Raw genomic sequence first — 26,648 nt, 5'->3', positions numbered from 1 at the left:
GCAAGGGCTAGGCAGGATGCATCAGACCATCCTAGCAACTCCTCTCCAGGTACCACTTCCCATCCCAGGGAATTCCCCACCTACAAGGCAGGCGATGATACTGAGGCCTCCTTAGAAAATTTTGAAAGGGCCTGCCTTGGATACAGCATCACTCCAACCCAGTACATGGTAGAGCTGAGGCCGCAGCTCAGTGGACCCTTAGCAGAGGTGGCGGCTGAAATGCCTAAGGAACACATGAACAGTTATGAACTTTTTAAAAACAAGGCCAGACTCAGAATGGGGCTAACACCCAAGCATGCCCGTCGGCGGTTCAGAGCTCTAAGGTGGAAACCAGATGTGTCATTTACCCGGCATGCCTACCACATTGACAAAAATTGTGATGCCTGGGTATCAGGAGCAAATGTTAAATCTCTGGAAGATCTGCTTTCCCTAGTAAAAATGGAGCAGTTTTTAGAGGGTGTTCCTGAGGAAATAGAAAGGTACATCCTAGATAGGAAGCCCAAAACTGTAACCGAGGCAGGGGAGATTGGAGCCAAATGGGTGGAGGTGGCAGAAAAGAAAAAAACCAGTAGCAGTTGGAGCGAATACCAGAAGGGGCAAGCCGAAACAAAACCTTACCACCGGGGACAACCCAAGGCCCCACCCACATCCCAAGGGAAACCCCAGAAGCCTTCTTACCCCACCCCACCAGTCTCCACCAACCAACATCGCCCCGGTGATACCTTAGCAGGGCGATGTTTTAAATGTAATGAACTGGGACATATAAAGGCTCACTGCCCCAAGAACCCCAACCGATTACAGTTCATTACACCACAATCACACCAAAGATCCCCAGACCCAGATGCCTCTCTCATACCCTCGGAGCGAAGGGAAACCTTGAGAGTGGGCGGAAAGAAGGTTATCGCTTGGAGGGACACTGGGGCACAAGTGTCAACTATCCACCAATCCCTAGTGGACCCCAAACTCATCAACCCGGAGGCTACAGTGACAATTCAACCCTTCGTGTCACAGTCTGTAACCTTGCCTACAGCCAAGTTGCATGTCCAGTACAAGGGCTGGTCAGGAATGTGGACTTTTGCAGTCTATGACAATTATCCCATCCCCATGCTGCTGGGGGAAGACTTGGCCAACCATGTGAAGCTAGCCAAGAGGGTGGGAATAGTCACCCGCAGCCAGGCTAATCAAGCTTTCACCCCTATCCCTGTTCCTGAGCCGTCCACCAGGGCCCCGTCTGTGATACCAGAGACCCAAACAAAGGCGGTGGAACCGGATCCCCTGCCAACGACTGCAACAGCCGTAGTGGATCCAATCCCAGAGACCCAGCCAAAGCCAGTCCCAGAACCGGAACTGGCAACGCAACCAGCACCAGAACCATTGCCAGCACTGAGTCCAGCGCTTGCAAACCCGTCTACAACTCCAACGCCAGAGGGCACCAGCGAGTCTGAACTGGCGGAAGCAGCAGATAACCCTACCCAAGAGGCTCAGCCAGAGCCTGAAATACCACATAGTGCACCAGCGGACAGCGGTTCACAGTCAATGGAAACAGCCCCAGCACCTGCATCGCTTCCAGAGGGACCAAGCCCCAGTCCACCGTCCAAGGAGGAACTGATGTCTCCAGCATCAAGGGAACAGTTCCAGGCCGAGCAGGAAGCAGATGACAGCCTTCAGAAAGCTTGGGCGGCGGCATGGAGCACCCCACCGCCTCTCAGCTCTTCTAACCGATCCCGGTTTGTTGTAGAACAAGGACTTTTATACAAGGAGACTCTTTCTGGTGGGCACCAGGAAGACTGGTATCCTCAAAGACAGTTGGTAGTTCCCACTAAGTATCGGGTAAAGCTCTTGAGCTTAGCCCATGATCATCCCAGTGGCCATTCTGGGGTGAACAGAACCAAAGACCGGTTGGGGAAGTCCTTCCACTGGGAGGGAATGGGCAAGGACGTTGCTAATTATGTCCGGTCTTGTGAGGTGTGCCAATGAGTGGGAAAGCCCGAAGACCAGGTTAAAGCCCCTCTCCAGCCACTACCCGTAATTGAGGTCCCATTTCAGCGAGTAGCTGTGGATATTCTGGGTCCTTTCCCAAAGAAGACACCCAGAGGAAAGCAGTACGTACTGACTTTCATGGATTTTGCTACCCGATGGCCGGAAGCTGTACCCTTAAGCAACACCAGGGCTAAAAGTGTGTGCCAGGCATTAGCAAACATTTTTGCCAGGGTAGGTTGGCCCTCCGACATCCTTACAGATTTGGGAACTAATTTCCTGGCAGGGACCATGAAAAACCTGTGGGAAGCTCATGGGGTAAATCACTTGGTTGCCACCCCTCATCACCATCAAACCAATGGTCTGGTGGAGAGGTTTAATGGAACTTTGGGGGCCATGATACGTAAATTCGTAAATGAACACTCCAATGATTGGGACCTAGTGTTGCAGCAGTTGCTTTTTGCCTACAGGGCTGTACCACATCCCAGTTTAGGGTTTTCACCATTTGAACTTGTGTATGGCCGCGAGGTTAAGGGGCCATTACAGTTGGTGAAGCAGCAATGGGAGGGGTTTACGCCTTCTCCAGGAACTAACATTCTAGACTTTGTAAGCAACCTACAAAGCACCCTCCGACACTCTTTAGCCCTTGCTAAAGAAAACCTAAAGGATGCTCAGGAAGAGCAAAAGGCCTGGTATGATAAACATTCCAGAGAACGGTCCTTCAAAGTAGGAGACCAAGTCATGGTCTTAAAAGCGCTCCAGGCCCATAAAATGGAAGCGTCGTGGGAAGGACCATTCACGGTCCAGGAGCGCCTAGGAGCTGTTAACTATCTCATAGCCTCCCCCACCTCCAACATAAAGCCTAAGGTATACCATGTTAATTCTCTTAAGCCCTTTTATTCCAGAGAATTAAACGTTTGCCAGTTTACAGCCCAGGAAACAGATAACGCGGAGTGGCCTGAAGGTGTCTACTACGAAGGAAAAAGGAATGGTGGCGTGGAAGAGGTGAACCTCTCCACGACCCTGGGACGTCTGCAGCGACAGCAGATCAAGGAGCTGTGCACAAGCTTTGCACCGATTTTCTCAGCCACTCCAGGACGGACCGAACGGGCATACCACTCCATTGACACAGGTAATGCTCACCCAATTAGAACCCCACCCTACCGGGAGTCACCTCATGCCCAAACTGCTATACAAAGGGAGATCCAGGACATGCTACAGATGGGTATAATCCACCCCTCTAATAGTGCATGGGCATCTCCAGTGGTTCTAGTTCCCAAACCAGATGGGGAAATACGCTTTTGCGTGGACTACCGTAAGCTAAATGCTGTAACTCGTCCTGACAACTATCCAATGCCACGCACAGATGAGCTATTGGAGAAATTGGAACATGCCCAATTCATCTCTACTTTAGTCTTAACCAAGGGGTACTGGCAAGTACTACTAGATAAACCCGCTAAGGAAAGTTCAGCCTTCGTCACCCAGGCAGGGGTGTATAAATTCAATGTACTCCCTTTCGGGTTGCAAAATGCACCCGCCACCTTCCAAAGACTTGTAGATGGTCTCCTAGCGGGATTGGGAGAATCTGCAGTTGCCTACCTCGATGATGTGGCCATTTTTTCTGATTCATGGACAGAACACCTGGAACACCTGGAAAAAGTCTTCGAGCGCATCCGACAGGCAGGACTAACTGTTAAGGCTAAAAAGTGTCAAATAGGCCAAAACACAGTGACGTACCTGGGGCACCAGGTGGGTCAAGGAACTATAAATCCCCTACAGGCCAAAGTGGATGCTATCCAAAAGTGGCCGGTTCCAAAGTCAAAGAAACAGGTCCAATCCTTCTTAGGCTTGGCCGTATATTATAGGTGATTTGTACCACACTACAGCCAAATCGCCGCCCCGCTGACAGACCTAACCAGAAAGAAACAGCCAAATGCAGTTCAGTGGACTGATAAGTGTCAAAAGGCCTTTAACCAGCTTAAGGCAACACTCATGTCTGACCCTGTGCTAAGGGCCCCAGACTTTAACAAACCGTTCCTAGTAACCACAGATGCGTCCGAGCGAGGCGTGGGAGCAGTTTTAATGCAGGAAGGACCGGATCAAGAATTCCATCCTGTCGTGTTTCTCAGCAAGAAACTGTCTGAGAGGAAAAGCCACTGGTCAATCAGCGAAAAGGAATGCTACGCCATTGTGTACGCGCTGAAAAAGCTACGCCCATATGTTTGGGGACGGCGTTTCCAACTACAAACAGACCATGCTGCGCTACAGTGGCTTCATACCGCCAAGGGAAATAACAAAAAACTTCTTCGGTGAAGTTTAGCTCTCCAAGATTTTGATTTTGAAATACAACACATTTCGGGAGCTTCTAACAAAGTGGCTGATGCACTCTCCCGGGAAAGTTTCCCAGAGTTAACTGGTTAACAATTGTTCTTGGAATAAAACATATTGTTAGTTTTTATATAATCAGTAGTATGTCTAAAGGTACATGTGTCTTATTAACTCTGTTTTCTCCTAGAGCTCCAGGAAAAAATCACAGCCAGTGTGGAACCGGACGTCCAACACTATCTGTGATTTGGGGGGCGTGTCATAACTATAAAGGGAAGGGTAACAGCTCTCCTGTGTACAGTACTATAAAATCCCTCCTGGCCAGAGACTCCAAAATCCTTTTACCTGTAAAGGGTTAAGAAGCTCGGGTAACCTGGCTGACACCTGACCCAAAGGACCAATAAGGGGACAAGATACTTTCAAATCTTGGGGGGGGGGAAAGGTTTTGGTGTGCTCTTTGTTTAAGGGGTTGTTCGCTCTTGGGACTGAGAGGGACCAGACATCAATCCAGGTTCTCCCCATCTTTCTAAACAAGTCTCTCATATTTCAAACTTGTAAGTAAAAAGCCAGGCAAGGCGTCTTAGTTTTACTTTGTTTTCTCAACTTGTAAATGTATCTTTTACTAGAGTGTTTATCTTTGTTTGCTGTACTTTGAACCTAAGACAGAGGGGGGTCCTCTGAGCTCTTTAAGTTTGATTACCCTGTAAAGTTATTTTCCATACTGATTTTACAGAGATGATTTTTACCTTTTTCTTTAATTAAAAGCCTTCTTTTTAAGAACCTGATTGATTTTTCCTTGTTTTTAGATCCAAGGAGTTTGGATCTGTATTCACCAGGAGTTGGTGAAAGGAAGGAGGGGGGAAGGGTCAATTTCTCCTTGTTTTAAGATCCAAGGAGTTTGGATCTGTATTACCAGGGAATTGGTGAAAAGTTTCTCAAAGCTTCCCAGGGAAGGGAATGGTGGCAGCGGACCAAAACTAAGCTGGTAATTAAGCTTAGAAGTCCTCATGCAGGCCCCCACACTTGTACCCTAAAGTTCAAAGTGAGGATACAGCCTTGACAGGGTGGCTTAACAACTTGGCCACAAGCACCTAACACCCAGTTTTCTCACTCCACTGCAGTTGTGTTCTCTTGGGAAGTCACTTCTAGCATCACTGTGTCTATTAGTTGATGTTGGTCCTGCTTTGAGCAGGGGGTTGGACTAGATTATCTCCTGAGGTCTCTTCCAACCCTGATATTCTATGATTCTATGATATATTCCATGAAATAACAACAGCAGCAGAAAGAAAGAGGAGAGTCATTATCCCACTTTCAGGGCAGAAGGTAGCCATGTCCCATCTGCTATTTGCATTGTAGGAGAAAAAGTGTCAATGGAATTTAATGCCCCTGGTCAGAGAAGTGACACAGAGATTTTGCTATACAATCACTTGTGCAAAGAAAATTGTGTTTCGGTGTGAAATTGAGGAGGGAACTGAAACAGCCCCACGGTGGCACCGTAAGCTAAGGAATGAGCGTGAAGGACTCAGAACCGCTCCCCCGGAGAACTGAATTCTTCCATTCACCTGGGACTAAAGAGACATTTGGTTGTTCCAAGGAGACATTGGGAAATCGTGACATTAAGTCAGACCTGGGGGGCTCAGGCTTCCTTATCTCTCTTAACAAAGTGACCTTGATTCCTAGGAAGGGAGAAAAGGCCTGGAGCTGCCTTTAGTCGCATGCAGGGGTCTCCTGGATAGGGTTATCATACGTCCGGGTTTTCCCAGACAATGCCTCTTTCTTGAGCCTCTGCCTGGGTGGATTTTTCAAATAAGAGTCAATGTCTGGATTTTCACAAAGCAGATGCTGCAGCTCAGAAAGAGCCTTGATTGGTCCAGTTCCTGATTGGCCTTCCCCCATCTGCAGCTGATTGGTCCATTCCCCTGCATATGCAGCTGTCCTATCGCACCCTGCTCCCAGCCCTGAGGAAGGGTGGGGGGTCCTGCAGGGAGTCACTGACTAGTGGCTGTTGCTGCATCCTCTGCTTGCACCAGCCGTCCCGCCACCGTGACAGGGAGTGACACCTCCAGTGAGTACCCCTGCAGCAGGTACCACCTCCAGCAGCCCCAGCTCCTCCTCCAGCGCCCTGAACTGTGATTCACCCACTTTTCTCTTAAGTGTGATAATGGGGAAAGAGTCATTTCTTTGCTAGTCTCCGTTTTGTATTTTTCTTGTATCAGGCTTTTTTTTTTTTTTTTTAAACTCTATCTAGTTAATTGAACGTTTGGTTAATTGGTTAGCTGACTAGCTAACTAGTGATTTCGGAGGAGGAAGAGTTTGCATAAATTCCAACTGAAGATTTCTCCAAGCAAGGGGAAATTGGGAGGGAAGAGATTGCTGTTGACTGTATAGATTTGGTGATCAAAGACTCTGAGACTCACATGAACTAGTCTCCGCCTAAGGTTTGCGGGAACTCTGAGTTTCTTCTCACTGTGTTTCTGTGGGGACTGACCTGTTTAGCTTGATGTTTTCTGTACTGATGTTTCCGTATAACTGTGAAGATCATGTAGGTGGATTATAAAGTAGCCATATCATGTTGTAGAAATTACATTGCAGTGATTTATTATTCATGTTTCTTTATCATAAGATTTTATAAAGCTCGCACTTAAGAATTACGTTTATTCCTTTTGTTCTTTTGGTGACTTGAATGTGGGGAGGTTGACCCTGTGCAATCCTTGCTGAAAAAACGTAGAGACTAAATTCTGGGTCTCCAGGTGTTTTTCTCTGGGTTTTCTTTACGCACCGGAGAAGAGCAATGCCATAAACTCTAGCCCACCCAAAGGTGACACTGGCTCAGAGCTGATCAGCAGGAGGCTCTGAGTTAGTGTCAAAATCACAGCGTTCCGATCAGGGACTGAAGCCCAGTCCCGCATGTGACAGCTGGGGATAGTCACCGCTGTACTCACGAGGTAGGAACTGACAGCTGCCTCTGCACAGGGATGTCGGGGCGCTGTGGCTGCCAGGAGCTCCAGCTGGGCGGGGGTTGCGCTGGGCTCTGCAGGGTGGGTTTAGCTGGGAGAAGGGTGAGACTAGGGAAGTTTATATCTCATTGATCGGAGGCTTTGCCAGCAGGAAGGCTGTGGGTCCCATGTTGGGGGGTATCAGTGAGGTCTGAGCTGGGGCAGCAGCAGGGGGCAAGATGGGGAGTTTGTCACTTGATCACAATGAAACTGGAAAACCTCTCCCTGTGCTCCAGCAAAAGACTCTCCTCTATCCCTTAACACTCCCCCTCCATGAAAATCTCCATCCCTGCCCTGACACTCAGAGACCCCCTCACTCCCAGGCAGATTTTTAGCTTTTCTTATTTTCATTTGGCCTTCTACAAACATTTTATCCACCAAGATGATCAAGGACATTTACAGTGTGAGAAAGAAACAAATCAAAACCAAAGAACCCCCCATCCTCACCCCACCCCCACACATTGATCTCCCCACCACACAGTTTGGATCTGACATTCTAGGCAATAAAATGCAGCCCTCTGTTGGCCAGAGAACAAAGCCCGGCCTCCCATGCTGCAGGGAAGATGCCTGCTCCTGACCCACCAATGCCCTAGCTGCTTCTGTCTGACATTTCCAGCTGTCCAATACTGCTACTACCCCAGGGGAGCCATTGTTGACTGCAGTAAACGTTTGTCTTACTCTGGATCCTGGGATTCTATAGCAAAGGGCAGTGCACAGTTCTGTGATCCAGTGATCCTCATTCTAATCAAACTCCAGCCCGAGCATCCTTTCCCTTTCCCACCCTGTAGGGGGGAGACTTTTAAACGTGCTCTCTGTGCTATTGTACACAAGTAAGGAATGAGAACAAACCCTGACATTCACTCTCTGCTTTGGGAGCCAGGTTTGCAGTTTGAATTCTGTATTTCAGACCATTTCAAGTGCGGGCATTGTGATTCTTTTCCTGTTTCTCTGGGGTTGGGGTTTCCATTTGCTTCTAGCTGTGATGGCTGATGCATTGAACTCGAAATCCACCAGGGCTTCCTACTCAGGTCAAATCCCGCTCCCAGTGAGGACTGCCTTTTAGCTGAAGTTCCTAATCAGGGCAATAAATCATTCCGAACTCCTGAGACAGTCTCAATTCACTCCCCATCAGTAAGGAGAGGAAGGGCCAAGGGTGAGGGGAATTGTCAAAACCCTAACCCTAACCTCACCCACCCACTCCTGTAATAGACCCCTAATCTCTGGCTGAGTTCCCGAAGCCCTCAAATCATGGTTTAAAGACTTCATGTTACAGAGAATCCACCATTTGCACTAGTTTAAACTTGCAAGTGACCCATGCTCCAGAGGAAGGCGAAAAAATCCAGGATCTCTGCCAATCTGACCCAGGGAAAAATTCCTTCCCGACTCCAAATATGGCGATCAGTTAGACCCTGAGCCTGTGGGCAAGACCCAGCAGCCAGACACCTGGGAAAGAATTCTCTGTAGTAAATCAGAGCCCTCCCCATCCAGTGTCCCATCCAGGGCCATTGGGGATATTTGCTGTTAGCTGTCGCAGATTGGCTACATGCCATTGTAGGCAAGTCCCATCACACCATCCCCGCCATAAACTCATCCAGCTCAGCCTTGAAGCCAGTTTGGTATTTTGCCCCCACTGCTCCACTTGGGAGGCTGTTCCAGAATTTCACGCTTCTGATGGTTAGAAAACTTTGTCTAATTTCAAGGCTAAACTTGTTGATGGCCAGTTTATATCCATGTGTTCTTGTGTCCACGTTGGTGCTTAATTGTTGTTTATGTGATTATTATTGTAGCATAAAAAGAATCGGCAGTGGCAAAAACTGAGCCAAAACTTTATTATTCTAGATTGTCCCCATCCTGCGGGTGCATAGTACAAACACCTCATACAGCTGGAATTATAACACTGTGTAGTAGGAAGAGAGCCCGAGACATACGCCCTTGTATCAGAGGCCTGGTATGAGGCCTGAGGCCTGGGCTAAAGTAGTAGTCAAAGCTTTACTGATATAAAGCAAAGACAAGCTATGAGCAAGAGGCAGGCCCTACTCACAGAATCTGGCAAGAACAGGGCTGATATTGCAGAAATTCAGATTCCTAAGAAGTGCTAGGCACAGAGTACTCACGCAAACACGTCCCGATATGAAGTGGTACCAGAACATCCCGATATCAAGGACGGTACAAAAACCTTCCCCAACGATAACAGGACCACACTGACCCCTCCTCAAAGATAAGGTCAGGATGATAGTACGTAACAGAGATGTTTTGATCGACCCAACATGTACAAGGTGATGGGTGATAACTAGCCACGTCAGGGGACAGTAACTATATCAGAGGGGCTGTACTAACTTGTTTGCATTGGGGTATAAAGAGTGTCTTTGTCTACCCTATGGAGGAATGGAAAGTCCCACTGAGCTGGTCCATTGTTACGGGCATACATGTCTTAGTGGTCCGGTAGGGTCTGCGGGATACTAGTACCGTGCTTTGTCAACAATAAATATGGCCTGGAGCCTTCGTACCTTGATGTCATTGGGTGAACTCGAGGTCTGCTGTGCCAGCTGTCTGCGCAGAGCTGGGGCAGCATACAGGGAGAACACACACACGCACACACAGCCGAACATCTAACCACACCGGGGACCCTGACGTGACATTTACCTACACACTGAAGACAAGGAGATACAGATGCATGTTTCCACCGTTTCTGACTTTCTCATATTACACAATGGTGATTCCTACAGATCACTGTATAGTCCTGCCCCCTGCAGGCCCCCTGTGTTTAATGACCTGCTGGGATTTGGGACATAAATCCTCTGACACTTGTGTTGACAATGTGATTAGAGCACAATGTGACTGAAATTAAACTAATTCCAAACAAGGAAAAAACACATCACTGCATTGGCCGGGAATTGAACCCGGGTCAACTGCTTGGAAGGCAGCTATACTCACCACTATACCACCAATGGCTTTTGCTGAGAGTAGAGCTCCTAGGTTCTACTTGTGCAACTAAAATGACTCATTGCCACACAGCAGGATGGATGGGCAGGAGGCAGCCTGTCAGCTCTGAGCACAGACAGGTTCCCTGACCCAGGGTGGCTGAAAGATGGAAAAGGGGCTGCAGGCTGGAGTGGAGCCGCATCACCCACAGCATAGGCGGCAGGCTGTGACAGAGGTCCCTGAAAAATACTAGGATCATGTCTACACGACAGAGCCTGTATAGCTGTGGCACTGTAGCTATGTTGGCATAACTCCATAGTACAGACACACCCGACAGTGATGGGAGGGGCTGGACACTGGCTCAGAGCCAGGGGACTAGTCCCTGTCCCCCGCTCAGAGCCAGGCTCCTCCTCCTGAACCAGGCAGGGGCAGCTATAGGAATGGGCTGCAGCCGCCATGGACTCCCTGCACTGTGGCAGCTGCTGTGGGGCTGGGATTGTCACAGACAGAGCAGGACTGCTGGGGCAACTGAGATATGACCAGCCCCTGCCCAGGGCTCTGCCTCACTGCCCTACCCCAAGTCTGTGCCTCTCCCTGCAGCAGTGGTGACTCTGGACCCAGATGGGACAGATCCCCTACTACCATCTGGGAGGGCCAAAGGAGAAGGTTCTTGCCTCCACTCCAGCCGTCTAACTGCTCCCCTGCATGCTGGGCTGGAAGGGAGTTATCACTGGTAGTTGGGACAGGGGCAGTTACTGGGCCTGCGGTGACACCAGGGAGTGTGTGTGACAGTCTATTCATCCTTTTGACAATGTCAAAGTTTGTGCAAACTATGCCTTGTAAGATATCATTTAAAAGCTCATAATTTGCTGATCATTATTGTCCTGGAAAATATGTCCGGCAACGTTATATGTGCCGTTTTGGTCCCTGCTGCAGCCACCACTTTCTTAGGGCTATTCCTGGCCCTGGGCATGGTGGCCTTTCTGGGGATCCTGGCAGCTCTGACCAGCTTCTTGGTGGCTATTTTCCTGCTCAGAGCCACTGGATTCTTCTCATGCCTTGTCCTGGGGGCCCAGCTGCTGCTGGCTGAATGTGAAGGGGTGAAGGTGCTGGTGACCTCGTCCTGCACCAAGGTGCCTTTGCTCATCAGACTCCTGAGCCCCAGCTGGATGTGGTTCTTGTTTTTCTGCACAGCACAGCCCCTGGAGAAAAAGGACCTGCAAGTATGCATCATATTATACCTTTGTTTAATCCATGAAAACAGGAATGTTTAAATTCATTTCACAGCCGCATTCAGTGGAACTCCTAAACATACTGGAGATGGAAATATATGTTCATTAAAAGCTGCAGGCACTTAGGGAGCACCTGGATTTGAACCAGGGAACCTCTTGATCTGCAGGCAAATACTCTACCACTGAGCTATACTCCCAGTACCAATGTTTTACTGGATCTAGTATCTTGAGGATTATAAAGGACATGCCCTATTTCAAAGAGTTCCTGTTACATTCTCAGATATGGATGGTTTTAAAAATGGGGTTTTATTAAACATTATAGGTGCATGTAAACACCACACCTTGCACTACCCTGACCCCCTGATCATTACATACAGTTCAAGCAAACATAATGTATTAACCAGCAATCAATTTAAAAAATAAGGACAAAATGGGAAAGGTTACAGGAAAACCTGTTACCCCGCTCCATGGCACAGGGACACCACAACCAGCGTCTCTGGACTGCAAGGGCAGTTCACAGTCTGTTCCTCACATGTCCCGGCCCCTGCCCAGGCCCTGGCCGTGCTGCAGGGATGCCACGGGTCGGACACTTGCTCTGGCTCTAGGTGGCAGGACCCTTCTTCCCAGCATCAGCCCCCATGTCAGGATTATGATCCCTCCCCAAGCCTGGCCTGCAAGGCCTTTGGCTGGAGTCATCTGCCTGCGCTGGGCCCTCGGCCCAGGGTCCCCCTCATTCTCCCCAGCTGCTCACTGCACTCGGCTCCAGACTGCTCTAGGCCCAGCTCCTGCTCCAGCCCTGCTGCTGCTCTGCCTCCAGCGTAGCTCCCTGGGCTGCTCCTCTAGCCCTGCTCCCCAGCTCAGCTCGGGCTCCTGCTCTCTCCTTCGCTCAGCCCTACTCCGGCCCAGGAAGCTCCAGCTCACGTGGAGGATGGGACCCCCCTGACCGCCTGACTCCCTCATTAGCCTGCCCGCCCTGTCAATCAGGCTGACCTGGGGCATTGACCTCTCCCCATTGCCCCTGGGGACTGTCAGTCTCAGGGTCCTGGTTTCCCATCAACTCTTCCCCTTTCTTTTGGTGCTGGGAGAGGGTGAACCAAATACCCCACTAAGTTTTAGTAAGGGGCCAACAGTCCCCTTAAATTGAGAGGTAGAAGTGACTGAATTTAAACTTTAAATAAGGGCCAGTTTTCCCAGTATCATTTCAAGTAATTTCATCCCAACGTGACGTCTTTCTGAATGAACCATCCTAGTTCAACCATAAGATGTTGGGGTGGATGTAGGACTCCCTGGGTAAATTTTTCAGGATTCTCTTATGCAGCAGCTCAGACCAGCTGTTCATAGCGATCTCGTCTGCCTTTGAAATCTAGGACTAAACACAAAATATGGTAGTAAATGAATCCTCAGAAACTGCTTTTCCCCTCTCCTGATCCCAGCAAAGGGTAATCCAAGGAAGGGGGCTGTTCAAGAAGGATAGATGAAGGATGTGCTCCCCGGGGAGGAATCAGATTCCAGACTTGTTATGCACCGAGATGGCCTCCTTTCGCCTAGTTCTCAAGATGGTTGAGCAGTGTGTTCAAGTTAAAGACGTCCTTGGGAGAAATGGGTTTGAATTGGGTCACAGTGGGTGGGGGAGAGGTGCTTGTGTGTGGTAGGGCTGGGCGCAGGCACTGAGTCACAGAGAGAAAAGAGGAGTGAAAATAATAGTATTTGGGGAAAGTCTGTAGAATCAAGTGAAAGTGGAATGTAATACCAACGGAGTGCCGGCTCCAAACCAGCAGGGCCTCAGCAAGGACCGTGTGTTAACTGGGTGGGATTCCTCCACCAATCCTGATTCCCCCCCCCCCAACTCCCCTCTCCTATGTCCCACTGACCCCACCCCCCACCTCCACTTAGTCCCGTTTCTCCAGACCCCCTGAGATGGAGTTGCGGCTGCTCTGCAATACTGATGAATGCTGCATGTTGTCTGGGCCGTTGGGGTGGTGACGGTATGATTGATTTGGTTTAGTTTAATAGGGGGCTGTATGGAAAATAAGAAAAGGAAGAAGACTGGCTCAGGAGGAGCCACCACTTGATAAACATTAAAGGGCTGAAAGGAGACAATACCCAAACTCTGAGCTTCACATATTCTTCCGCCTCGCTCCAGCCTCCTTACAGCATCCAGTTTGATGAGCCGGGCCACGGCCTGGGCAAAAGAACTGGGCAGTTTAAAAAGGGACTCCCTCTAGAGAGGGAGCTGGCTGTTCAGGTAATTGTTTGGGGGAAAGATACGGAAACACGGGGACCCCACTGGGGTGTCTGAAGAAGTTCTGCCTGCCTAGCTGACTGTCAGCGGATGGGCCTTTAGGTAAGACAGGCATGCGTGAAGGCGGTGTGCAATTTTAAAATCATTTTTCTCTTACCCTTTTTTTCCTACAGCAAAATAAACATGACTTCAATTAGCAGAAGGCTGCTCTGTCATTGTGCACCACTGATCCCAGACAGCCAAAGGTGTCTGTGTAATGCTGACAGACTGTTGGTGGGCAGGATCGAACCAGGGACCTTCTCAAGCTTAGTGCATGAGCCTCTACAGCATAAGCTAAAAACCAACTGCCTGTTAGGTAAGGGTAGAGCAGACTCATTAATTGCTCTCTCTAAGTGGTCTTGGTGCCACTAGATGGGACAGACCACCACACCCAGAAGGTGTGTGGGTTACATCTGCACACTTCCTGTAGTTTTGAGAGGGGGAAGAGAAGGAAAATCGGTGGTGTGTTTGTTTCTGTATTTAATAAATGGATAGGAAGTTATCAGCACCCCCTGCCGGGGTATTCACACAGGCAGAGGGAGCTCTGGGGGATGCTTCTTTAACAGAATGAAAGGGATGGAGGGGCCAATTTCCATGCCCTGTCACTGGCAAATAGCGGCCACCATGGACCCACCCCAGAGGTGGCTACGTCTCAGCACTGGATGACGCAACCCCTCCTGGAAAGCGTCTGTCATGCGGTGTTTGACTCCTGGTGAAATCGGGGATGGGAATGTGAGGGGTTAATACAGTAGTATGGTGATTCTCAGACCTCCTTAGACATTGAGCACTGAGGGGAGTGAGCCCCTCCTCCCCTGTCCCATGGGGAAAAGAAAATTGTTCAGCCAGCTATCTTGTTAGCAGCAGGAAGCCACTGATGCCCCAAAGAGGGGGAGGGCTCTGGCTTTGATGTCTATTAAATATGGGGCAAGTCTCTTTTTTCAGCAAACATTTTAATGGTGATAAAGGGGGGAAGGAATGAGTCCCCACCAACAGGGGAAAGTTGATCATTTGGGAATTTAACTCCCTGTAACCTCCACTATGGAGACTGACTCCGGGCAACCGGTTACCCCCCAAAAAAGAGAAGTTGCTGTAATTAAAAGACATAGGGAATAGCCCTTGAGCTGAAAGGATTTGTAATTGACATTTTATCATTACACAGAAAAGGCAAACTCTGAGACTTGATACCAAAGTTCAGTCATTAAAGAGAGAAGGGTGGAAATCTGAAGAACGTTGGATCAATTTTTGCAAGTTAGAGAGGAAAATGGAGAAAGTGGGAGAGATTTTATACCAATAGTCAATAATGTTTCTCAATATTTAATAAAGAGACAGACAAGGGACACAGTTTGCAAGGATGTTCTCTCCATATTCCAGAATTTGAAGAAAAGAGCAAAATGGGAGGAGTTTTTATGTTAATACACCTCTACCCCGATATAACGCGACCCGATATAACACGAATTCGGATATAACGCGGTAAAGCAGTGCTCCAGGAGGGCGGGGCTGCGCACTCCGGAGGATCAAAGCAAGTTAGATATAACGCGGTTTCACCTATAACGCGGTAAGATTTTTTGGCTCCCGAGGACAGCGTTATATCGGGGTAGAGTTGTATTTTATAACTAGAGACAGCAAAAATCTCAGGGTATATTAAAATAGTAATCGATAACTCAGGAGAAAAAGGGGCAAAATTTGAGGGTATTTTATATCAATCTTTGAAAAATTTGTGAGAAAATGGGTCAAGACTATTTGATAATGAGAGAGAGAGTGAAAAGCAAGAGCTGTGGGATTTTATATCCATATGAAACAACTAGAGGGAAAAGTGGGAAAGTTTGAAAGGATTGTACACTTGCTTCTCTCGTCCCCTCCTGTATCCAGGACTTGCTAGGGCTGAGCTTCTCGGAGCCCCTCTGGGCCTGGCAGCTCAGAGCTACGGCCGCTCTGGGCTTGGTGCGTCAGTTATGAAAGTAAAAAAAAAAAAATTGCGTGAGCCCCGGCACCTCTTTCATTACAAATTAAGCCCTGCCTGTGCCTGTCCCAGGCCCTGTTGGTGGCAGGGAATGAACACCTCATTCCCATGCAGAGGCAGCCACCCACTGTCGATACAAGGTGAGTGAGGTAATAGCTTTTATTGGACCAACTTCTGTTGGGGAGAGAGAAAATTTGGTCCAATAAAAGATATTCCCTCACCCCCCTTGTCTCTCCAATATCCCGGGACTGACATGGCCCCAACTCCCACCCCAGAGGCAGCCGTGTCTCAGAGTTCCCCCAAGCTGCACCCACTAACCTCCTGCCCAGTTAGGGGCTGACTCCAGGCAACGATTTCCCACCTAATCAAGGACAATTTCCCACAGATAAAGTGGGTGGGAAAATATCCCCAGTGTGAGATTTTTAATTGAGACTTGAAAATCAGAGGGAAATGGGGTAATGTGTGAGGAGGAGAATGGGGAAAGGGCCAGTAACGTGAGAGAAAGGGGGAATCTAGGGGCATTTTACATCCCTATGTGAGAGTTATGCAGTAAAGGGAAGAACTGGGGAGAATTTGATCGGGGATTTGACAGGGAAGCGGCAAACCAGAGAGAATTTCATCACCCCCTGGTATCTCCTGTTCCCCCCCTGCCCCCACAGCCACTTCCTTCACACTGTCTTTCCCTCCCTCCTTTTCTGGCTCATTTTTCATCCCTCCCTTCCTGACTTCATCACCCCAGACACACCCAGGGGACACCTGCTCTCGACCCCCCCGACACCCCTCCCCAGTTGTGCCCCTGGAGCAGACCCTGGCAGGGGCTTTGAGCAGTGACTGCACTATAGTTAGCTAGCTCCAATCGCTTTTAACAACCAGGGAGCAGGTTCCCAAGGGCTGCAGATCTGAGCCCCCAGGGCCCCCGGTGCAGAGAGTCATTTCCTGCCCCTCCCCAGCATTTCCCTAGGTCCCTCTCGTTTGCCTGGAGTCTCTGGCCCAGGGGCTGGAGTGGGCAGAGCCTGGGGCTGCCCCAGGGGGCTAGTTGCAGCTGGAGAAAGTCTAGGATTGCCAATTTTCTAATAGCACAAAACCGAACACCGTTGCCCCGCCCTTCCCTGAGGCCCCACCCCCACTCACTCCATCCCCCTCCCTCCGTCGCTCATTTTCACTAGGCTGGGGCAGGAAGATGGGGTGCAGGAGGGGGTGAGGGCACCGGCTGTGGGCTCTGGGCGGGGCCAGAAATGAGGGGTTCAGGGTGTGGGAGGTGGTGAGGGCTCCGGCTGGGGGGGGTCAGGGTGGGGCAGGGGATGAGGAGTTTGGGGCGGAGGAGGGGGCTGGGGATGAGGGGTTCAGGGTGTGGAAGAGGGCTCAGAGCTGGGAGTTGCGGTCAGTGGCATAGCCAGCTTCTAAGAGGAGGGGGAGCAAACATAAAAAAGGCGCCCCCCTTGGCTCCTCCTCTGGCCACGCTCCCCTTGGCTCCTTCTCCGGCTGCTCCATGCCCCCCCCCCGGCTCCTCCTCCGGCCGCACCGCCCCTCTCCCCCCCATGGCTCCTCCAGCCCTGCCATGCCACCCCCGTGCCCCCGCCTCGCTCCTCCAGCCGTGCTGCAGGCCGCCAGTCTGCGCCCCCCCTCGCTCCTCCGGACGGGGCTGCCGGCCGCGCTGTGGGCCGCATGCTGTGCTCCCCGCTTCTCCGGTCGCGCCCCCCCCCCGCTCCTCTGGCCGCACCCACCGCCCCCCCCATGGCTGCCAGCCGCGCTGCGGGCTGCCAGTCTGCGCCCCCCCTCGCTCCTCCGGACGGGGCTGCCGGCCGCGCTGTGGGCCGCATGCTGTGCTCCCCGCTTCTCCGGTCGCGCCCCCCCCCGCTCCTCTGGCCGCACCCACCGCCCCCCCATGGCTGCCAGCCGCGCTGCGGGCTGCCAGTCTGCGCCCCCCCTCGCTCCTCCGGACGGGGCTGCCGGCCGCGCTGTGGGCCGCATGCTGTGCTCCCCGCTTCTCCGGTCGCGCCCCCCCCCCGCTCCTCTGGCCGCCCCCACCGCCCCCCCATGGCTGCCAGCCGCGCTGCGGGCTGCCAGCCTGCGCCCCCCCTCGCTCCTCCAGCCGCTTTTGGAAATGTGGGGGAAGTGGCTGCTTCCCCTGCACCCAGCTGGCTACGCTACTGGTTGCGGTGCAGGAAGAGGTGAGGGGCGATTACCTCAGGCAGCTCCCGGGAAGCAGCCAACATGTCCATCCAGCTCCTAGGCATAGGGGTGGCTGGGGGCTCCACACACTGCTCCCGCCCCAAGCGCCAGCTCCGCACGCTGCTCCCGCCCCACGCACCGGCTCCGCAGCTCCCATTGGCCAGGAATTGTGGAGCCGGTGCTCAGGGCAGGGCCAGTGCGTGAGGCCCCCACGGCTGCCCCTACGCCTAGGAGCCGGACGGACATGCTGGTCCTGCCCATGGGCTGGTGTCGGCAGAGCCTGGGACTGCCCTAGTGGGGCTAGTTCCATGTGGAAAAAATCCCCCTTGCATGGCACGGAGTGGTTAATGAAGGTCTCCCCCCTGCACAGACTCCATGGGGGGAGCAGCAGCTACCCAGCCCAGCTCCCAGTCAGAGCCCAGCCCACTGAGGCAGCAGCCCCTTGTATTCACAGAGCCCAGGAGTTGGGCAGCATCTGACTCATTTTTGTTCTCCCTGCTTCCCATCCCACCTGCCAGTCCCAGCCCATCCTGTGCCCACAACACCCTGGCAGCGCTCACTGGGCAGGGGCTGCCCCTCCCACTCCCTGCGAGTCCCGCAGCCCTGCGCAGACTGAGCCAGGCGGCTGGGCCCTGGGGGCACGTGCCGGGCCTGATCCAGCTGCGGGAGCGAATGGGCACAGGCCTTAATTTGTACGAAAGAGGTGCAACGTTTGTACATTCCTGACTAACGCAGAAGCCCAGAGGTGCTCCAGGGGCTCTGAGCTGCCAAGCCCAGAGCATAGGTGCTGGAACTAGGGGTGCTGGGCAGGGAAGGCGAGTTGTATGGGCCTATGGTGCCCGTTCTCCACCAATATGAGAGCAGGGGGTCCCCGGCTCCACCAAAGTTCGGAGCCCGGTCTCTCCCCCAGCCCCGCCTGCTGCCCCCGCCTCCCCCGGAGTGTCCCCCCGCAGCCCAGCCCGCCGCCCCCGGCGAGTCCCCCGGCGCGTCCCCCCCGGACGTGGTTTCCATCATACACAGGGGTTATAGTTTGGTTCGCTGGCTCTTAGCCCCGCCCCCCGGCTCAGAGGAGCGGGGGCAGGAATTACACCCCCCGCACGGAGCAGGGGGAGCGAGGTGGGTGTCCCCGGCAGAGCTCGAGTCCCCGCGTGTCACAAACACCCCGCGAGGGGCCGGGCCGGGCCCGCCCCTTCCTGTCGCGGCCCCGCGCACTCCCGGAGCTTTGCAGCAGGGCCATGGCCGGGGCCGGGAGCGCAGCGCGGAGGCTGCTCCAGCCCTGCAGCCCGCGGGGCAGCGCGGTGGGTCCGGGGGCAGCCCGGAGCGGGCAGGGGGCAGAGACACGCGTAGGGCGGACACGCTCCTGCCGGGAGGGCCGGGCCCGGCTGCCTGGTTCGCCCCCTGCCCGGGTGGGTCCCCGAGCTCCCCGCGGCCGGAGAGGGGCTGGGGGGGGCGAGTGTCCCGGGCGGGGCGGATCAGAGCGGCCCCTGCTGCGGGGCCGGGGCGACGGAGCCCGGGAGCGGCTGGGCCCGGAGCGCGGCTCGGCTGCATAGCTCGGAGCCCAGGCTGGGCCCCAGAGCAAGGGGATGGGGGTATCAGAGCCGGGCTGGGGGTCGTGGGTTGTTTGGAGCTGGGAGTTTGGGGGTGTCAGTGTTGGGGGGCAGAGCTGGCAGTTTGGGGGTGTCAGTGTTGGGGGGCAGAGCTGGCAGTTTGGGGGGTGTCTGTGAGGGGGGCAGAGCTGGGGATTGGGGCTATTTGGCTGCGGGGGTCCATGTTCGGATCCGGCACTGATGTTAATGGTAAGGGCTGTGGGTGGGGCCAGAGGACGGTTGGAGAGGGGGAAGTTGGGGGCAATGCTGGAAGTTGGTTGCTTGGGAGGTGGGTGGGCACAGGGGACATTGGGAGCTGGGGGGGTTGGGCTGCACCCCCGTCACTTCTCCAAGGGGTCCTGTGTTTTCCCTGGGAAACCTGGTCCCCGTTTCACCAGCCCCTCAGAGCTTCCTGGCTAAGGTTGAACTAGGCCTGGGGAAAAAAAGTCAAAGTGCACTCGGGCATCTGCAGGGCAGAATGGGCCTTGAAATCTAGCAGTTGTGAGGCCGTTTGCAGCAGCGTGTAACCCCCTCCCCTGCTTCTTCCAGGAGCCCCCACGAGAGCGTCTGGCCCCTCTGAGAAAAGAGAGAGAAGCAGCCAAAGCCGAGGAGCAGCAGCAAAGCGAGGAGCTGCTGGTAGGTGCCCAGGGCCCGCTGCCCCTCAGGTTTGCCTGGGATCACAGTGCCCTGAGTGAGAAGTGAATGCAGGGCCCGGCCTGCCAGCCTCAGCCGGGGACCCATCCCCACTGGAGCCCAGGGGGAGGGCAGGGTCAGACACGTGGGTGACATGATGCCCTTAAGGGTGCAAGAGGCTGCTGGGCAGGAGAGGGTCAGTCTGTGTGTTAGCCCAGAGACCTGCCCACGGGCTGTCTGCATGTTACAGTGACCGGGGATCCTTTATAGCTACGACGGGGGGGGGGGGGGGGGGGAAGGAGAGGAACTCTGGGCTGCAGAGATGGAGGGTTTGGCCCAGGGCAATCTGATGAGGTTTTGGGGAGAAAAATCCCCCCTGTGAGCGATGTACAGCTCACCCCAGCCCTGATCCCTCTTCCCTTCCTGGGGTAAATAACCTTCCCATCCCCCAGTGCAAGAGATCCTGTGCTCTGGTAAATAACTCCCCCACCCACTGAGAGGTGCATTTATGGTTCTCCCCTGTTACCGAGCCGTCCTCTCCCTGTGATTGCAGAAACAGACGGAAGCCGAGAGGCAGATGATCATCTGGGAGTGGCAGGAGCTGCGAGGGTTTCTGGAGGAGCAGGAGCAGCGGCTGCTGTCCCGGCTGGAAGAGCTAGAGAGAGCTATTGTCCAGAGAAGGGATGAGGGCATCTGCAGACTGTCCTGGGAGGTTTCCTTGCTCAGTGAGAGGGGAGGAGAGAAGGGACAGCAGCCACTGAGCCAACCCCTGCAGGTCAGACTGTCATTGCAATCATAATGTGCAGCGTTTCAATAGGAGCTTCTGAGCCGGGGTGGGCAAAATACGGCCCGCGGGCCAGATCCGGCCCGTCTCTCATTTCTCTCTGACCCGCCAGGCCCTTTGGCTGCCCCCTCACGATTTCTGGGCCGCTAAAAGTCCCACGGCACAGCGGGGCACTCAGGCAGGCTGCCTGCCTGCCGTGGCCTCATGCTGCTCCCAGAAGTGGCCGGCTGCTGCTGGCATGTCTCTGTGTGCTGCCCCCACCCCCAGCACCGGCCAATGGGAGCTGCGGGGGCAGTGCTTCTGGGAGCGGCGTGGGGCCATGGCAGGCAGGCAGGCAGCCTGCACCTCGCACCTTCTCCTGCACCCCAACCCCCTGCCCCAGGTCAGAACCCCCTGCCCCAAGTCAGAACCCCCTCCTGCACCCAAACTCCCTCCCAGACCCCGCACCCCCTCCTGCACCCTAATCCCCTGCCCCAGCCCAGAGCCCCCTCGTGCACCAAACTCCATCCCAGAGCCCACACCCCTCACCCTCTCCTGCACCCTAATCCCCTGCCCCAGCCCAGAGCCCCCTCCTGCACCCAAACTCCCTCCCACACCCCTCACCCTCTCCTGCACCCCAACACTCTGTACCAGCCCGGAGCTCCCTCCTGCACCAAACTCCCAGGCCCCACACCCCCTCCATTAATACAGTAGAAATGTGCGGCCCATGACAACTTACCAAAATTCATGGAGTGGCCCCACTGCGAAAATTATTGCCCACCCCTGTTCTGAGCCCTAGTCCCCAAAGCACTTTACGAAGCGGGGTCAGGGCACTGTCCCTATGTTACAAATAGGGAAAGTGACACACAGGGAGGGGCAGAGCCCTGACCAAGTCTAACTGCACAGGAAATGCCCTGCCAATGTCTAACTGCATTTGGGCTGGAGGGTGACATCCCCTCCCTGCCATGCCGAGGCCCCGAGCCAGGCCTAAGGCCCCTCGTCACCCCAGCGAATGGGTTTAATGGGGTAGGGGCTTGCGGGGCTCTCGGCACTAGTGGGCATTTCACTCTCAAGGCAGATGAATATTTTCTTCCTGTAAAGTGCCTGGGCAGAAACTTTCCCCCAATGGCGACGTCCCAGCAGGGATTCCTGGGGGGCGGCAGCTGCTCTCTGAACATGACCCCAAGTGTCTGAAATGCCCCAAACGCCAATGGTGGCTCCCCTGCCTGGGACACTCCCCCGACTGCCTCTTCTTTCTCTCCCTCTCCAGGGTGCCAGGAGCACTGGGAGCAGGTGAGTCCCCAGCTCCATTTCACTCCCCCTCATGCTCAGTTGTGCTTGGAAACTGCACTAAATACGGTGCTTTCCCCTGCCCCTGCAGTGTGACACGCTGGCTTGGTGCCTGTGATCACGTCTCCCCTGGCGGCTGTCTCACAAGGGGGAAAAGCCTGTTACTCTGACAGCTAATGAGGTCCCACCAGGGCTGTCAGACATATGGGCCAGACCCGGCCTGTCTGACGTATTTATGTGGCCACCTCACGTATTCACACTGTGCAGAATCTCAGCTTTCAGTTTTTTCGTAAGTTTCTAGGCCTCATGGTTGCAAAGAAACCTCCCAAATGCAGATGTGGACGCTGTTGTCTTTGTGTGTCTGCCAGCAGCCTGAAGCCACGGCTCAGCCAGGTGTGAACTCCCCTGTCCTCCGTTCATCTCATTGGAGGGTCAGCTGAAGTGACGACATTTTAATGTCAACATTCAATATTCCATGGCTGGTCACTGGTGGAACGGGGAGGGGGTCGGAGTGAAGCCTTTGAGGGGTGGGAATAGGGAGTTTCTGTAGGGAGGGGAGAACAGCGGGGAGACTAAACAACAAGGAAGAGCTGGAGAAAGGAGGGTGGAAAGGAAAGAATGAGCAAAAATAGCAGGAGCCCTAGCAGGTTTGGGAGGGGGCTATTTTCCCACGGAGTGACACTGATTGTGACCATGAAGGACTTAATAAAAATGAAAAGCTTATTTCCTCTCCAAAGGGCAGACTCTTCCCTTGACATCTGTGCCTGGGTGTTCCACTGAGAGCATTGAGTGCCCTGCTCTGAATGGAGCCATGTACGGAGTCCGAAATTGATGCCCTGGCCCACTGACCGTCACAGACAGTGGAATACGTCCCTCTCTGCCAAATGAGTTGGACACCCCAGAGTTACAGATTCAGCTGAAGGGCTATGGGCTTTTGGCATTAAAGGGCCCAGGCTCATTCCCTGCTGAACACCTGGGCTCTGTCTGGGGCCACAGTGAGCATGTGAGACATGCCCACTCTTTGGTCCATGACTCCTTCCTTTCCCCGTAATCCCAGTGCTGATGCCCCTTGTTACCGGAGTAACCCAGCGCAGGGGGTGGCTCAGCACCCTACAGAACCAGTGTCCCAGAGAAAGCTCCAGAACCTGTCTCCATTCCTCATGTCCCATCTCTGTGGATCTGTGGAGAGCACAGGGCTGAGGGCAGGTGACTCACCATAACCATGATCACCTCATGCTACAAAGCTCAGGTCCAGGTTTCCTGGAGTTTGGGGGTTGCTGGGCTCAGGGATTGGGGATCGTGCCCATTTCTCACCCCTCCTCCTTTCCCCAGCAGGGCGGACGGGATGTTTCAGAAGCCAGATCCGGGGTTTGCAGAGCTGGAGAAGAGACTCAGCAATTTCTCTCTGAAAAGCGCCATGCTGCAGCAGATGCTGCTGGAATTCAAAGGTGAATTGGAATCTGGGGGTTGTCTCCCCACTAGCTAGAGCAGCCCTGGACCTAGGGAGGAGTCGGGGACTCTGGTGATGTTACTGACCCCGGGCTCAATCCTCCCCTGAATTCTCACCTCTCCCGTCCTCTCCTTCCCCTAGAGATGCTGCGACTGGAGCTGGGGAGCGACACAGGTACGTGTCTGTCTTTGGGTATGTCTACACTACAGGATTAATCCGAATTTATATAATTCGAATTTAGGAAACCGATTTTATAAATTCGAATGTATTCGGCCACACTAGGCACCATTAATTCGGTGGTGTGCGTCCAAGCTACCGTAGTAGCATCGATTTCCAGAGCGTTGCATTGTGGGTAGCCAATAACATCTAATTGCCAATAACATCGAATTGCGGCCACACTAACCTTAATTCGGATTAACAATACTGATTTTGACGCTACTCCTCTCGTCGAGGAGGAGTACAGAAATCGAATTAAAGGGCTCTTTAATTCGAATTAAATGGCTTCGTTGTGTGGACGGGTCAAGCGTTAATTCGAATTAAAGCAGCTAAATCCGAATTAAAGTCGTAGTGTAGACCAGGCCTTTGACGGATCCTGGGGAGATTTCAGACCAATAACCATTTTAGCAACAGGGGGGCGCTGCCTCCAGTCCCAATGTGCACCTGGAAATGGTGGAACAATGTGAAGCCGGGTGAGCCCCATGACTGATTCACTCCTGCTGTGACATCAGATGGGGAGTGAATCCTGATCTCAGGGGGGTGTTTCCCTTTGGGAAAAGGAACAACCACATCTGACAGGTGTGATATAGGTGAGACAAGAATAACACATCCATACCCTGAACAGTCTGACCGCTTTAATGAGTGACTGAACATGGCCACCTGGGGGCAGCAGAGTCTCAAGAGTGAGGAGGGGGTGGAGCCCAGCTGTATCCTGAATAGGCCCTGACCCTGAATGAGAGATGGGACTGGTCTCCTGTGTCCAGACTGGCTGTAAAGGGGAGGAGAGCCGTAGATTGTATTTGGGATCATTGTGAGTGAGAAGGGAGCTGCTAGAGTGCATGTCAGTGTGTCTCACACTTTTCACATTGGTGACCCCTTATTTGAAGTCAGGTTTTTTGGGGGGATCCCCTTACATTTACTGTGAAAGGAAGAATAAAATGTGTCTCAAGGCTGAGCCTCTATAACTTGGATGGGTGTTTCAAGAGGCTGACAGAACTGTTGACCTTGAAAGATAAAAGTGGGAGAGTGAGACTTGCTTTGCTTTAGCTCATAACAAAACTGGTCATATCTCACGACCCCTCTTATTGCCTGTCATGAGTCACCTGGGTTAGCAAACCACCACTTGAGAAACGCGGACTAGATGGCTCATTGTCTTATATCCCTGTTGGCTCTGACAGGGAAGAGGGCATTTCTTTGTATATGGACCTTCTAGATATCGACTGAGCCAAGGAACGATTCATTCCCATAAAACTCCCATTTCTAAAATCTCTCCGTATTCAGAATCCCAGCTTACAGCTGTGCCCAGTGACCCTTTCCCTGCTGTGTCTGTCACAGCCAGAGAGACTGAAACCCCTTCAGTGGTTAGCAGAGTTGAGGATGCAGCACAAAGATTGGCTCCAAAATGGCATTGGCACTAGTAGGATAGCGAAGGCCTCCATGAATAAACAGTAACCAAGTCCCCCAGCCGGAGGGAGGGGAGAGAGAAACTGAGGAGAAATAAGTGGGGAGAGAGGTCACAAGCTCCCAGACCTGCTCAGCTCCAGTTCCTGTCTCAGCCCTGGACAGATTTTATCCAGTCCCTACCTCTGCCTAGATCCCACCCTGCCGGGGGATGTGCTGCCCTCGGGGATCATGTCGGGTGTTAAAGGGTCTCAGTGGGTTTAGCCCTGGTGGGAAGTGTCGGGTCTGCACTGCAATAAAGCGACTGCGTGTTTTGCCAGTAGGAGAGTCTAGAACATTTCTCTGCAGGGAAAGAGCCTGGGGGATGTGCTGTGAAATTCACTAAAGCTGGTTATGAAATCTCTCCAATCCCCTTCCTCACCCTGATATATTGCTTAATGCACTACTGGAAGGTGCTCAGATACTACCGTGGTGAACGCAATATAAGAACCTGTATAGAACAGTTTTTTTTTAAATGAGCACCAGCATGGTTCCCTGAGACTGTTATCCGCACAAACTGACAGGCTGCAGAACGACATCCACCTTTCCCTCCGGATGGGCCCAGCCTCCCACGGCCGAGGAGCTGACTCAGGTAGGGATTATCAGGGAGTTGCTGGTGGGTTCCCTCTGCACTGACAGGGGCAGTAAACACAGAGGAGATGGGAGCTTCTGGGGAGTTTAGTCTGGAGGTGGGAGGGGGCAGGAAATCCACAGGGTGGAGGAAAGGAGGGGGACAGGGTGTGACAGACCTGCTGGGACTTGTGTGCTGGGGTTTAGATTCTAGGAACAGACCCATGGAGGTTGGGAGAGGAAACTGCCCTATTTATGTGACAGGAAACACCCCCTCGGACAGAGCTGGAGAAATGACCAGACTGCCAGTGCTGCAGCCAGAACCCACTAACCAGGGACTGCTGCGAGATACAAAGGGGCTTAGGGGAGATGCCCCATCCCTTCACACCAGCTGCTGGCAATGAGGAGGGTGTTTGGATTCCCACCAGGGAGCTGTCCCTGGACACTGCTGGGGGCTCCATGTCCTATATCATCAGCCTATGAGTCATGAGAATGTCCTACCCCAGCAGGGAGAGGCGAGGGACAAGGGTCTCTCTCTTCTCTCACCCTGATGCCTCCTGGCTGCTCTGTGAGGGGTGCGGATGGGACTCTGCTGACTGTGAACCTCCCAGAGCTTCCATTTGATTGGCCCTGCGTCTCTGTGAATCATGGGGCTGTGAGTGGGACAGCAGGTACTGAGTGTTGGCCTCTTGCTCTTTCAGGGGCCCGTGACCTTCGAGGAGGTGGCTGTGTATTTCACCAGGGAAGAGTGGGCTCTGCTGGACCCCATTCAGAGAGTTCTCTGCTGGGATGTCATGCAGGAGAACTATGAGAATGTGACCTCGCTGGGTAAGGA

General features: G+C 53.1%; 1 protein-coding gene and 2 non-coding genes across 3 annotated transcripts in view; 1 reads left to right on the top strand and 2 right to left on the bottom strand.

Moving 5' to 3' along the window:
• LOC135889509 (zinc finger protein 436-like) overlaps nucleotides 1-26,648 on the top strand; it is a 91,894-nt gene that overhangs the window by 48,346 nt on the left and 16,900 nt on the right. The window contains exon 7 of the mRNA XM_065417377.1: nucleotides 8,187-8,196. Coding sequence (XP_065273449.1) covers nucleotides 8,187-8,196 — 10 coding nt within the window. The remainder of the gene's footprint in view (nucleotides 1-8,186; nucleotides 8,197-26,648) is intronic.
• Nucleotides 10,178-10,250, bottom strand: TRNAG-UCC (transfer RNA glycine (anticodon UCC)). The gene has a single exon. It is a non-coding gene; the product is annotated as a tRNA-Gly (tRNA).
• TRNAC-GCA (transfer RNA cysteine (anticodon GCA)) lies at nucleotides 11,577-11,649 on the bottom strand. The gene has a single exon. It is a non-coding gene; the product is annotated as a tRNA-Cys (tRNA).

Source organism: Emys orbicularis, chromosome 15 (genome assembly GCF_028017835.1).
Source record: "Emys orbicularis isolate rEmyOrb1 chromosome 15, rEmyOrb1.hap1, whole genome shotgun sequence".
Taxonomy (NCBI): Eukaryota; Metazoa; Chordata; order Testudines; family Emydidae; genus Emys; species Emys orbicularis.
The sequence above is the reverse complement of the archived record's forward strand: the minus strand, read 5'-3'. Positions and strand labels throughout refer to the sequence as shown.